We start from the raw sequence: 14,971 nt of genomic DNA, 5'->3' as shown, positions 1-14,971 counted from the left end.
AGGGGACCAAATGTAATATATCCAAGTTTGCTGATGATACAAAGCTGGTTGGGAATTTAAGTTGTGAGGAGGAAGCAAGGAGGCTTCAAGGGGATATAGACAGGCTAAGTGAGTGGCCAAGAACATGGCAAATGGAATATAATGTGGAGAAATGTGAAGTTATCCACTTTGGTAGGAAAAATAGAAAAACAGAGTATTTTTTAAATGGTGAGAGATTGGGAAATGTTGGTGTTCAGGGGGACCTGGGTGTCCTTGTACATGAATCACTGAAAGTTAACATACAGGTACAGCAAGCAATTAGGAAAGCAAATTATATGGTGGCCTTTATTACACAAGGATTTGAGTATAAGAGTAAAGACGTCTTACTGCAATTATATAGGGCCCTGGTGAGACCACACCTGGAGTACTGTGTACAGTTTTGGTCTCCTTACCTAAGGAAAGATATACTTACCATAGAGGGATAGTAACGAAGGTTCACCAGACTGGTTCCTGGGATTATCCTATGAGGACAGATTGAGTAGACTAGGCCTATATTTTCTAGACTTTAGAAGAATGTGAGGTGATCTCATTGACACATACAAAATTCTTACAGGGCTTGACAGGGAGGATGTTTCTCCTGGCTGGGGATTCTAGAACCAAGGGTCACAGTCTCAGAATAAGGGGTCGGCCATTTAGGACTGAGATGAGGAGAAATTTCTTCACTCAGAGGGTGGTGAATCTTTGGAATTCTCTACCCCAAAGGGCTGTGGAGGCTCAGTCGTTAAGTATATTCAAGACAGAAATCGATAGATTTTTGAATATTAAGGGAATCAAGGGATATGGGATAGTTCAGGAAAGTGGAGATGAGGTAGAAGATCAGCCATGATCTTATTGAATGGTGGAGCAGGCTCGAAGGGCCAAATGGCCTACTCCTGCTCCTATTTCTTATGTTCTTATGTTCTTACATGATCTCTGCTAGAGATGAACGAAAACATGATCTTGAACCACTTGATCATAAACACATACATGAGTTTGACTCCGTTCAGACTTCAGAAACTGAAGTATCAGGTTCAAAGAAGTCTGAGATAGAAACAGGATCATCTTTGAGTTTGGAACCAGAACATAACAACCCGAAAATTGGTTCAACACCAAAACCTTTTGTAAGGAGATCAGGAAGGCTCCGCAAACCTGTTATTAAACTGGATTTGTAGTTCATTTGTAGCATTTGTAGTTAACTTAAAAGAAAAAAAAGCCAGGAGTTTTTGTTATATGATACATGTAATGCTGGGAAAGGTAGAACCATAATTTTGTTGTAATTGAGAGAGGAATATGTGCTTTTTTTAAGGGGAAAGCAGTGTAATGTAGTATCACATGGTTTGTCACATGGTTTAGTATGAGCATGCTCAGTTTGCTCTGGCCAAGCTCCTGGACTAACCACTCGTGTCTCTGTCCTTCATTTGTTCTACCCACATATATTACAATGTTGAACTCCTTATCTAAATTAAACACAGTTGAACTTTTTTGTGACCGGGGACTGGGTGGCACAGTGAGTTAGCACATTGTCCTTTCAGCTGTAGGTCTTGATTTTGAATCTAATCAAGACTGCTGGATGAATGTATTTTCTTCGTATTGGCTGAAAGAGTCCCACATGAAATGAGCTTGGGCAGTCACTAGCAAGTTTCTTTCTGGGGTCGACCTGATTATCACAATGAGGGGGAGCAATGTTTAACAGCCAATAGCAGCTTAAAGGGAGTGGAGATCTGTTCTAGTGGCTTCAGAAGCTGCATTAATATACATTTTGTGTATCATGTGGATGAAACCTTGCACCTGACAAATCTAAACTTTTTTAAAATTTGTTTTTATGGGATGTGGGCGTCGCTGGCGAGGTCAGCAGTTATTGCCCATTCCGAGTTGCCCTTGAGAAGGTGGTGGTGAGCTGCCTTCTTGAAACGCTGCAGCCTGTGTGGTGAAGGCACTCCCACAGTGCTATTAGGGAGGGAGTTCCAGGATTTTGACCCAGTGAAGATGAAGGATCGGCGATATACTGCTAAGTCAGGATGGTGTGTGACTTGGAGGGGAACTTGGAGGTGGTGGTGTTCCCATGCACCTGCTGCCCTTGTCCTTCTAGGTGGTAGAGGTCGCGGGTTTGGGAGGTGCTGCCGAAGAAGCTTTGGCGAGTTGCTGCAGTGCATCTTGTAGATGGTACACACTGCAGCCACGGTGCGCTGGTGGTGGAGGGACCGAACATTTAAGGTGGTGGATGGGGTGCCAATTTAATCCATTCTCAGCAAAAGTTCATGTCAGAGTGAGAATGATAACAAAATGGATCTCTGGTGTGTTATCAGTATCACAATGGTTCTTCACTGGGAAATTCAACAGAGCAGTATGGAGACACTAGGTGCATTAATAGTGATGTGGCTCCTTTTTGTTAACAGATAGTGTTTTAAATGAGACTCTGCGGCTGACAGCAGCGCCATTCATTACCAGAGAGGTTCTTCAGGACATGTCCCTGCAGCTTGAAGATGGCCGAAAATATCGCCTGCGAATGGGAGATAGACTCTGCCTCTTTCCTTATTTAAGTCCCCAGATGGACCCAGAAATCTATGACGAGCCTGAGGTAAGTTAGATTCACTTGATCGTGCATTTCACAAATGGCTGAGAAATTATTCAAAATTGAAAAGCCTCCTGGTATAAATATCTTATTAAAATGACGAGCACAGCACAAAAAGATGAAAAAACAACAGAAAATGCTGGAGAAACTCAGCAGGTCAGGCAACATCCGTGGACAGAAATTTGAGTTGACGTTTCGGGTCGAACCCTTCTTCAAAAAGATGATCTTATTGAAAAATATAAGATACTGAGGGGGCTCGACAAGGTAGATGGAGAGAAGATGTTTCCCCTCGTGGGGGAATCCAGAACTCGGGGGCATAGTTTCAGAATAAGGGGTCGCCCATTTAAAACTGAGATGAAGAGGAATTTCTTCTCTCAGAGGGTCATAAATCTGTGGAATTCTCTACCCCAGAGAGCTGTAGAAGCTGGGTCATTGAATATATTTAAGGTGGAGATAGACAGATTTTTGAACAATAAGGGAGTCAAGGGTTATGGGGAGCGGGCAGGGAAGTGGAGCTGAGCCCACGATCAGACCAGCCATGATCTCATTAAATGACGGAGCAGGCTCGAGGGGCCAAATGGCCTACTCCTACTCCTATTTCTTATGTTCTTATGTTCTTAACAGTTTCCCTTTTAACCAGCTCATAAAGGCTGTAGTTTAAAATCATTAAATGCCAAACATAATTAAATCATGTTGTAAAAATTTGGCTTGAAGTTTTCTTTAATTAGAGTATCATTTTGGTTCAATTGGTAGTACTCTTGCCACTGAGGCAGAAGGCTGTGGTTTTAAATTCCACTCCAGGACTTGACTTCCTAATCTAGGCTGACATTCGATTTAGTCGTGAGGAAATGTTGCATTGTGGGAGGCGGTGTCCCGTGGATAAGGTGGTCAGATCAATTTTAGCTTCCGGCAGGAAGCTGCAGAGGCCAGTTCGCATCTGACCCAGGCCTCATTACCATGCCACCCATCCAATTCTCGCCCATAACAGGCAGAAGGAGGCTGCTGGCCTTTGGAAAATTGGACAGCGGATAGTCACCCACAGGCACACAGGTGATTCTGGAGAAGGAGATTCTGGGGATGGCCTCATGGGAGGGAGCTGGGGGGTCGGAGGGAGGGGGCGAGTCCGGGGCAGGGGGTATCTAAATGTTCCTTGTGGGACCTGGCAGAGCACTCCTGGTCCCACAAAGAAAAGCAAAAACTTACCTTCACATCCTGATCCTCTTCTAACCTGCTTCAGGCTGGCGGGAAAGCCACAGCAGCTACACCACACAGGCCAGAGTTAAAATTGGGGCCTGATGATGTCATCTGAATATTTAATAAAGGACCCTACTGACTTCAGGTGGATGCCTTTGATGTCTGCTCAAAGAAGCAGGTTAAAATCAGGATTGTCGGGGAAATCGGCAGGTATGTCACCTGGAGCATTTTAACTGCCTACCCGTCCGGTTTCTACCAGGCGGGTAGGGTTAAAATCCCCCCGGCTGGGATTATCCTTCATAGGGCAGTGCTCTGATTTCAGGTAGGACCATAGAGGAGAATACTTTTCATTAAACAAAGGCTTTTCTTGGATTTGTTCTCGGGCTGTGGACAATGCTGGCAAGGCCACATTTATTCCTCGTCCATAGTTTCCCAGAGAAGGTGGTGGTGGGCTTTCTCCTTGAACCGCTGCAATAATTTTGGTGAAAGTGCATTCAAAGTGGTGGCAGGTAGAGAATTCCTGAATACTGACTCAGCAACTATGAAGGAACAGTAATATATGTCTAAGTCAGGATGGTATGTGACTTGGAGGTAATGGTTCCCATGACATTGCTGCTCTTGTCCTTCTCAGCGATAGAGGTCACAGAGGAGGGCTGTCAAAGCAATGTGTGTATCCTGTAGACCATTGTACGTCCTTATTTACTTTTACAAAAATATCAACTGAAAGCAAATCAAATACAGACTCTACAAGGATGGTATTATATTTTCACTGACATTACTCATAGTGCTGTAATTAGCACTGTTATTCCTGATATATTCACTGATGCCTATCCATCTGGGAGTCTCCTTCAGCTAGGAGGGCAGTCACCTGATTGGCACAAATGCTGCTCTGTTTCAACCAGCGGGATACATCACTGCTGACTGAAACAGATGTCCTACTCCTCAGTGAAGAACAACACTGCCTCAAAGTTTTGTCTCATAATAGCTTACTTTTTGGGTATATAAAAGGCATAGCTGGAGCCAAGCGAGTGCCAGCTGCGACTTAACTATTCAGCAAATGAAGCCAATTGCATTTTACTGATCCGTGCCAAAGCATTGCCAGTCTTTCACTGCAGTGGCTAGGATTAGAAATTTGACTGATACCTCATCATTAATAATTCATTATTGTCCCTGTCAATCATGACATTTCTGTTACTGTTGGTTTGACTTACAAAGAGGTGTTGGGACAGCAGCATTATCTTGTTATGTGGCTTTAACTGAACATGGGAAGACCTTGGCTTTAGGACCAGATTAAATTTGAGGCCAGTTTAACAACAATGTGTTGGAGGCTATGAAAACTTTCAGTACAAGCCATAATTGGCTCTGCCACAATAAGTCTTGCAGAGAACAGCCAAGATGTTTCACAGATGAGACCATTAACCATAAGGGATGCCAAAAAATGGTAGAAATCACATTTCTGTCATCATCATTGCATAGAAACAGGAAGTTACAGAACTGGAGACACTCATTGCAGTCCATCAGGCAGATCCTGAAGTCCAGAAAACATAATTTGCCATGCTATCTCTCTCGCCTTTCAATCACTTCACTTACTAAATATCCATTCAACTCCCTCCTTACTGACAGTCAACCTCCTTTGCCTCTCAGATAGTCTATTCCACATATTCACCAATGTAATTCAATTCAAACAGTCTGATCATCTTTCCTCCTCTGAACTTGAGTTATTGCTCCCTTGTTATAGATTTTGTGATTATATTAAACATGTTATTATGGTTTGCTTTTTCTGTACTCATTACTCTGCCTATACATCCCATGATCTGGTTAGCTTTCGTTACTGCTGCCACACACTGTGCTGTTGGTTTCAGCGAGCAATTCACTAATACTTCCAGTACTGTCTCCTGTGTTGTGTGCAGTAGCTGAAAGTCATATTCCCACTGTTTATTTACATTCCCTGGTCTCGTTGCCTTGCATTTGTCTACATTAATGCCATTTTCCACACATTAGCCTACTTTCTCAACCCATCTGGATCGCTTTGTGCTTTTGCACCTCTTCCCTATTGTTTAAAACCACCTTGCCCCGATTTGGTGCCATCTGCAAAGTTAGATAGCTTTTTATTTATCCCTAGCTCTACATCAGCTATCTACGCTGTAAATTGAATGGTCCCAGTACTGACATCTATGACACCCTTTGCCATGTCACTGAGCTTTCTCTGGCTTTGCCAATTTTCAGTCCTTCTCAGAAGCTTGCTTCCTATTCCATGCCTTCCTATCTTGTGGACTATTCGCTTCTGTGTCAAGGTGTTAAAATTCTAAAATCTAAATATATCACGTTCACAGAATTGCTCTTACCAACAAGCTCTATCATTTCCTCAAAGAACTGCAGGAAACCTGTTTGGCGTTCTCTTTTACCACACCATCCCCTCTTCAGGATGTCTTCCAATACTCGCCAATGGATGTTGGCATCACTGGCCTGTAATTCCCTGGGTCTTCTCTATGTCCCTTTTTAAAGATTGATGTTATGTTAGCTGCTTTCCATCGGTTATTATTCCCATTTCTAATGATTCCCAAAAGATAATGGCAAGAACAAGATTGATTTTGCTAGCCACTTTTTTAAGTAGTATGAAGTCCATTCAGGTTTGATGCCTTGTCCTCTTCAGCATGTCAGCCTGTCCATGATATCCTTATGTGTAATTCTTCAGTGCACATAAATGACTTGGAGGTGGGGGAAGGGGAATATAAATGACAATATCAAACAGAAAAGAAGGAATTTGCGACCACAGGTATAAGACATGAAAGTTTTAATTGCCATTATAGTGGGCCCACTGATATGTTAGTTTCTGACCAGCAACCATTTCACCTTTATGATGGTTTTATATTACTGCACTATACTTTAAAATATATGATTCTAATTATAACATTTTCTTATTGAACTTATAGAAATTTAAGTATGATCGATTTTTATATCCAGACGGAACAAAGAAAACAATTTTCTTCAAGGGTGGAAAACAGCTGCAGTACTACAACATGCCCTGGGGTGCAGGGGCTAATGTTTGTATTGGACGATCTCATGCAATAAATAGCCTAAAAATGTAAGTGTCATATAGATTCACAGTATATATCTCATATATGGCATTTCCCTGTAAAGGGTATTCCCTATAAAATCCTCTTGAGGAAGTTGAGAGGTTTGACTGTACGATCTCACAAAGCAACATGGGTGCCATCTAATGTATCTTGGATGTCAGGAAAGCCAGCAACCCCATAAAACTGGATCGCCCTATCTCGCTGCTGCCTTGCTGTGATGCCAAACTCATAGCAGCAGCATCATTTTTCAATTCTTCTGAAAAGTGCATCAGTCACCTGATGAATGAATACATGCCTATATTGCAGAATCCCCCATGGCTGTCTGAAATGGCCTTGTGCCATAATGATTGATGATGGTCATTGCCTTCATAACCACAGACAGAGCAATGCAGGCAGATGACTGTGGTTGCAGGCCAGTTTGAATTGCATTGTTGCCTATCTCAGCTAAGAGTGGTTTGTCCATTTTGGATTAATTTGCTATATGGTGCTAACAAGTGCTTGGAATTTCCACAGGGGTTTTCTGGCGGTAGATCAATGGAACCCCTGGAGAAACAACGTAAGTGGCTAAAAATGGCTGTTCACACCATTTTTCCAGGGTTTCCACTGATCCTCTGAAGTTGCGGTAGAAGATTGGGAATATTTCTGTAAAAGTTCTGCCCAAAGTCTTTTGTCTCAGGGTAGTAAAAGCTTACGCCACCCATCCTGCTCAACTTGAAGTGGTCACCTGCGTTTGTTTATTCAGTATCCAGGCTATTCCATCCGTCCAGCTGGAACAGAAATCATGCTGGATAACATTCTATGGGAAGGAGGAAACAGATAGGAAAGATGTCAGATAAACCAGGAACACCAGTGAATCTGTATCTTAAACTATGTACATAGCAGCAGCATCATTTTTCAAACAACTTTTATTGAATGTAACTGAAATTAATTTTACTTTTTGTTTTACAGGTTTGTTTTTGCAATGCTGAGCTGTTTTGATTTTCAACTTACTGACCCAAAGACAAAGGTCCCAGCCTTTGACACAAGTAGATATGGATTTGGATTGATGCAGCCTGAAAATGATATCACATTTCAGTATAAACTCAGGGCTGAATAGCCCGAAGGACAACAAAGCAACAGATACCAGAATCCTTGTGTGTGCCAGGGAACTTCATCACACTTGTTTTTTTGCAGCTTGCACATTCTTATTCACTTGATGAAAAATTATATTTCCTGTTATGTTGAGTAGTTCTCTTTTTAAAAAGAGAAGTTGATGGGGAGTGGAGTTATCAAGTGACATTTTTTGTAACAGTGTTATTATATTTCAGAATGGAATTAGTGTGAGCATTACACTAACCTCTGTTGGGATGAATTGATGAAGTGGAGAGGCTGAAACACACAGTTGTAGCCAAAACATTTCTTAACCATTTTTTGTTGCTATTTTTTAATATTTAAAAATGTAGAAAAACTCCAAAGCCTATTATGACAATAGCAATCATTTTTGCTGTGAAAAGAACTACAGAATTTCAAGGAATGTGTTTAACACAACCCCTATCTATTGTTGTGTACCAATGCCACATGTTGGGGAACTGAACATTTCAAACAGTTCTGCATAAAAATGTAATGATGGAATGCAGCATGAAATAACTGGCGTTAATAATTCATATTTTTACTGTGCTACATGAATACCCAATTAGAACTCTTTGAAATGTCAGTTCATGGACGTGTCACTTACTTCTAATAATTTGCATGAGAATATTCTGAGATTCACCAATACACTGCTTTTAATTGGAATGCCTAACAAGTTCCAGTGACGTTAGCCAAGGAGACTCCCTGGAGTGCATCTGCCTGCTGGTATTGATGTTTCCAGATCAATAGTGAGCTGTCTTCTATTGTTCAGTCTCAGCTGCATTTTTACTGGTTTTGTAAGGGAACTCTGTAAGACAAGAGTAAAAAAGAATTGAAGATGGCTTATCATCAGTCAGATAATAAATCACACAGTCCGACTTCACCAAAAAGTAAGCATGCTTTATTGACATCAAGGGAATGCATCTACTTTCCTGTTCACACACTACAATTTTCCAGGGTCTGTCTGGAGGCAATTGTTCAATGTACCCACTCCTGGGACCACTGTCTCGTTCAAGGCTCAAATTTTTCTTGCTCCGGCTTGAAAATTATTGAATAAATTGACACCGAACAGAATCAGAAGGAAACTGCAAAATCAGTGAGAGATTGGAAAGATAAGGGCTTGTGTTGCAGTAGAATCAAACAGAGGAATCTATCTGGAACACAGATTCAGAAGTTAGTGTCACATCAATGAGCTGGATGGGATATGTGGGCTTTTCATGTTACCTGAATTATTTGTCCCTGTGGGACCTTGCTGTGTGCAAATTGGCTGCCATGTTTCCTACATTACAACAGTGACTGAACTTCTAAAGTACTTAATTAGCTGTAAAGCATTCTGGGATGTCCTGAGGTTGTGAAAGGTGATATACATAATTTCAAGTCTTTCATTTAACTGTTACAATCATGTTCTCATTTAGCACTGCAATGAAACTAGTTTATGTATTTAAACAGATACTTATATATATTTTGGAATATATATTAAGTTACTATTTTATTCAAGCTATTTAAATACTGATTTTATATGTATAATTTGATTTATACCTTTTAGAGTATTTATAGAGGTAAGGGGGAAATTTTAATAGTAAAGAATGCATGGGTTTGGGTTCAGGAGGGTCGTTAAAATCGGCAAAAATGTCTGCACGTCCAGAAGTTGGCTGCAACGCGTGACTTCCGGGTTTAACTCGGGTGCGTTTCAATGCCTTAGGAGAGATGAGTTACTGCTTATATTTAAATGAGGCAATTTGAACAAGATTTTCACTGGGATTTAAATTTAACATGACATGCACAGGTTTCCTGAGCTCCCTGAAACTCATCATTGAATCAAAAGCAAGAAGACTGAACGGCAATTCATGCGGCTCATTAAAAGGACATTAGTGAACTAGTTTTTACAACTATCCAGTAGTTTCATGGTCACCATTACTGATACTACAGGAAACTCTCGATTTACCGGCACCCAAACAACCGGAAATCTCGGTTAACCGGCAAAATGCAGGAGTAGGTTCAGTTAAGTTTTTCTTCATATTAGTGGCCATTCCTTGATTCTTGGCTGTGTAATCGGGGGTTTCTGCACTTGTTGCTAAGCAACAGGGACGCTTGGTCTGTGGCCGGGCTTCTTGCACCTGTTGCTAAGCAACAGGGAAGCCTGGATTTGTTACTGTGTATGGAGCTCTCGTACCTTTTAACTATAACTCTCTGTAATCCGGACTTTTTGATAAACCGGCACCATGCTGGATAAAAAAGAGTTTCCTGTAGTTTTTTATTCCAGATTTATTTAATTAACTGAATTTAAATTCCCCAGCTGCCGTGGTGGGATTTGAATTTATGTCTCGTAGATCATTAGTCCAGGGCCTCTGGATTACTAATCCAGTAACATTATCACTATGCCACCATTTCCAGTCAGGGTGGGAAAGAAGTGAGTAAGTCTCCACTCCATTTTAACTGTCTGCCCACCTGGCTTCCAGCAGGCGTGGGAGTTAAAATCGAGCCCAGAGTCAGTTTAGCCAGCCCTACATTTGTATCAACATGCATTGGTTGAAAACTGGTACCAGTAGTATAACAACACCCTTAAAAGGCTTGTTGGTGACCCTTTCCTAACTTTCTAACAATTTAAGAAAGAATTAAATAATATATTTTCTCTATTTAGTACCATTGTACACAATTCATCCATTTCATTTGCAGTTTCTGCGATGAGGCTGAAATAACTGTTTGGGGAGGGGATGATGACACAGTAAGTGTTATCAACATTACTGTGTTAGAAAAATATTACTGTTGCAGGGCACAACATTTGTGAAAGGTGAAGTTTTTGGCAGTGTAGTTAATGTGCAATTTAACACTTTAAGAGGTATTGTGATTAACATAAAGAACAAATTAGATTGATGAAGGGAAAAGGCCACTGTGTAGGAATCCTCCAGGGTGCAAAAGAGTGGAAGTGACGATAAGTTAAATCAAGAGGTAGTGGTAAGATGACCAAGCTTGCATTTCAAAAGCCTGCAGAAAGAAAATATTTGTTTTCAAGTGAAATGAATTCCTATTATCTTCATGAAAGTATTTTCTGTGCTTTACTAAAATTGTTACATGTAATAATAAATATTTTGAAACGTCAAACATTAGTCCTTATTTATGTGTCAGCAAAGTACACCAGAATATAGAAATACTTTGAGGTATTTCAATAACGAATTGTTTATATTTTGGGATTTAAAAAAAATTGAAACATCTTTTGGACAATCATGCTACAGTATAATATTTGAACCTATGTAAATATTACTCGTGCAAATTTTGATTTAAACATTTACTGTATGTGCAACATTCTCATTGCTGTTTAAACTTTGTACACATTTGTCTTATGTATACCTAAAGGTAAAATTAAAAATGGATTTTTAACAGGAGTTATTTTATGGGAAAGGTGAGAGAGGACAGTCTTTACACTTTAAATGAATATGAAAATTAGGAATTTAAATATTTGTTCAGTTTTTGACAAAAGGGCAAAAAGAAGTAAAAAGTGATCACTTTAAATTCAATTCAGTAGTCTTTTAATGCCACACCCTTTCATTGACATGCAGTGGTTTTCACAAAATAAAAGTGGTACAGCCTGGTCTCTAAGGCTTACAAATGTAATTAGGCCAGGCTCGTTTCGGCCACTAAAGGGGCTCTTAAGCATTCAATATAGCGGTCAGGAAGCCCCCTCCATTTTTGGACACGATCAAATTTCTAGGCCTCACTTGCAATGTGTAAGCAGAACAAGCCCCAGCTTTGGAGGGGACAGTATTCAATTCATAGACACAACAATGCTGCATCATACCACATGGGCCACGTAGCTGCCTGCTTATGGGGTGATGCTCTGAATATCAGAGGAAGCTGGGGCAGCCAGTATAACCAGCCTGTTATAATGACCAATATAATTGGGTCATCACATTTTACAGTTACTAGTGCATCACCTATCAACATGTATCTACCAAGGCAGTAGGTGGAAACAGGCACAATTATGCACAACCTCTTGCCGACAAGCTAGAATGGCGGCCGGGTCCCGATGACATCATCACAGCCCGATCTGCATATGTGAAGAGGGACCCCGCTGGCTGCCGGCAGATGTCCCTTTCGCCTGCTCAGAAGAACAGGTCAAGATCCGAACCTTCAAGAATTGGTGCGGGTAAGTTCCATGAGCCATTTTAACTGCCCGCCCCATTTCCGCCGGGTGGGCAGGGTTAAACTTGGCCTTTCTCTGTTGGAGTCCTCCTTTAACATTCAGTGAAAGCCTCAATTTTTCAAGACTTTCTTCATATTATTAAGATTCTTTATGATTCTTTCTGACTTACATACTCAAACTAATATGAAACATTAGCAGTTACTATAGTAAAGAAAGGTATATACACATACTTATACTATAACACTTACAACCACTACATAGGCGGGTCTCTATTAAAGCAGCACTGTTGAGGCTGATTTAGTGCAACAACAACAACTTACATTTATATAGTGCCTTTAACGTAGTAAAATATCCCAAGGCGCTTCATAAGAACCTTATCAAATAAAATTTGACACTGAGCCACATAAGGAGATATTAGGGCAGATGAGGTAGGTTTTAAGCAGCGTCTTAAAGGAGGAAAGAAAGCGGAGAGGTTTAGGGAGTGAATTCCAGGGCTTAGGGCCATGGCAGCTGAAGGCATGGCCACCAGTAGTTCAGCATCTTTTTGCTGGGATTTCCATGTAAACAGTTACAATTATAGTGACATAAATACATCTGATATGGTAATGATATTCGAGAATCCCTTTGGATTGTAGATATCAGCATTATAAAAGAGAGTAACAATGTATGTAGGCAGATTCACTTCGCTACCAAGTAAATCAGGTTTCTATTAGAGACAGTTTTTATAAAATTGCCAGTAGCTGATAATGGTAGGTGCAATTAAAGTTCTGTACAGCATCACATAACACAAATTAGCCTCAGAAATACTATAAAAGACAGTGTTTTAAAAGGTTACCAGGTCAACAATACAGATAGAATAACCCGCTCTTCATAATCTGACAAAACTGAGAAACATCCTCCTCATCTATTTGCAGTTTATTCTGACATTAAATCAAAAACAATGCAGAAACAACAAATAATTTATTTTCAATGTCGTCTCCCCCACATGGATTGATTAACTGCACCATTTGTTGTTGTGCTCCAAAAGCAATTATGATTACTTATCACGACAGGAGGGCAGCCCACAGCTGGCATCGTGTCCTTTGGCCGCCACACAGTATTCTTCCTACCGGCCTAATTAGAGCTGTTGTGTAATAAAGGTCTCTCCACTGCTAATTATTGTTGATGGTAGTTCAAGGACATACCCAAGAATCCTACATTGTTTAGATGCACATCTGTTGTTGTTCGCCTTTTAGACCACAGCACAGGAAGTGATAGTAATTTGCTGCAAGAAAATATCCTAACCCGGAAAAGTGCAGGAACCTCCTGTCAAATGCTTGAACCCAGCATCAATTATGTGAGGCACCCATTCACCATTTATTTTGCTAGCATGTTTATCATCATTCTCTTATTCTCTTCAAGTTGTTATGAAGCATGCTGAAACAGGTTCTGGATGTAATGCAAATATAAAAGCAAAATACAGGAAACTTTCGCTTAACCGGAGGTTAAATGTCCGGAAAGCTCTATCTACCGGCAAAATTCAGGAGCCGTTTCCTATAAGTTTTTTTACTTCTCGTTGCTTTTTTTTTCCAGTCAGGCTCTGCAAGGTCTAGCTGAAGCTGTTGCTTAGCTACAGAGATGCTTTTAAGCAGCGGCCGACTGTTTTGAAGCTGTTGCTAAGCAACAGGGTTTGTTGATTCACACGGAGCTCAAAAGCTCCGTATGTTTTAACATTAGCGCTGGTTTCTACGGCAGTTTTGATGGTACGGCACCAGCTCGGTCCCATCAGTGCCGGATACCAGAAAGTTTCCTGTACTGCAGATGCTGGAAATCTGAAATAAAAACAGAAAATGCTGGAAATACTCAGCAGGTCAGGCAGCAGCTGTGGAGAGAGAAACAGAGTTAACGGTTCAGGTCGATGACCTTTTGTCAGAACAGGAAATAGTAAGAGATGTAACAGATTTTAAGCAAGTGCAGGGACAGGGATGCAATGTACTGTGTTCATCATTCCTGGTGTCAGTAATACAGCCAGGAATTCCAGCCTCTTCTCAACACACTTATAGATAATTGCTTTTCTATCATTTACACGTTATCTTCTGTCGCTCTGATTTCAGTTTAAAGTCCACAATCAGAGTAATTGTGCAAAATTTCTAGACATTGATAAATTGATTTTCTCTTCTCTTTTTTTAGGTCTCCCTGCAGACAAACAGGAGGCCGACTTTTAGGTTTCCACCTGCACAGGTTGCTAACATCAGGGAAATGGTACAAGTAAGAAATATGAGTCCGCATTTTCCGATGCCTACGGGTGTGTACGAGCTGTGTACACCCTCAGGTAAGTGCGTAGATTTTTTCCCGATAGGAGGCATCCGCACGCAGGAAGCCTCCTATAGGAAATTACAGACCATGATCAGCAAGACACAGACTGTACTGTTTTTGTTCTTCTCTGTTCCCAACTGGCAGTGATCTGCTTCCATGGACCTGCAAACACTGACTGGTTTCTGATCACTTCTTAGGTAAATGTCTGCTGCAGATTCCAATGAAGCTGCAATTTGATACATTGATGTCTGCAACAAAGAAAAAGCTTCTCTGAAGTTTTGACACAAATGAGGGCTCTGGACTCCAAAGTCACTGCTGCCAGTTGCCACACAACATGAAAGACTCACCTCAGATCCTGCACCAACATGCGATGTTCCTCAAGCATCCTACTTTTCCAGGTGATTGTCCGTGAGATCTGGGTCCCGCAGCTCTGAAGCCACGAGCAGCTTTCTCCGCAGTCTCTGCTGGGAAGGGAGCCGATTCCTCACCCACTCAATCTCACTAAACTGGGTCATTAATCAGTTTTTCAACGCACCAATGCCCATTCAACTGTGATTCAACCTAGAA

The 14,971-nt window shown here is 41.0% G+C and overlaps 1 protein-coding gene across 1 annotated transcript in view; it reads left to right on the top strand.

Moving 5' to 3' along the window:
- ptgis (prostaglandin I2 (prostacyclin) synthase) overlaps positions 1-11,070 on the top strand; it is a 92,279-nt gene extending 81,209 nt beyond the window's left edge. The window contains exons 8-10 of the mRNA XM_086005410.1: positions 2,415-2,596; positions 6,718-6,869; positions 7,810-11,070. Of these exons, the coding sequence (XP_085861536.1) occupies positions 2,415-2,596; positions 6,718-6,869; positions 7,810-7,957 (482 nt within the window). The 3' untranslated portion in view covers positions 7,958-11,070. The remainder of the gene's footprint in view (positions 1-2,414; positions 2,597-6,717; positions 6,870-7,809) is intronic.
- Positions 11,071-14,971: the final 3,901 nt, after the last annotated feature.

The sequence above is a fragment of the Somniosus microcephalus genome, chromosome 13 (assembly GCF_052327205.1).
Source record: "Somniosus microcephalus isolate GS21.2 chromosome 13, FLI_Smic_1.0, whole genome shotgun sequence".
Classification (NCBI taxonomy): domain Eukaryota; kingdom Metazoa; phylum Chordata; class Chondrichthyes; order Squaliformes; family Somniosidae; genus Somniosus; species Somniosus microcephalus.
Note: the sequence above shows the minus strand (reverse complement) of the source record. Positions and strands in the feature narration are given on the sequence as shown.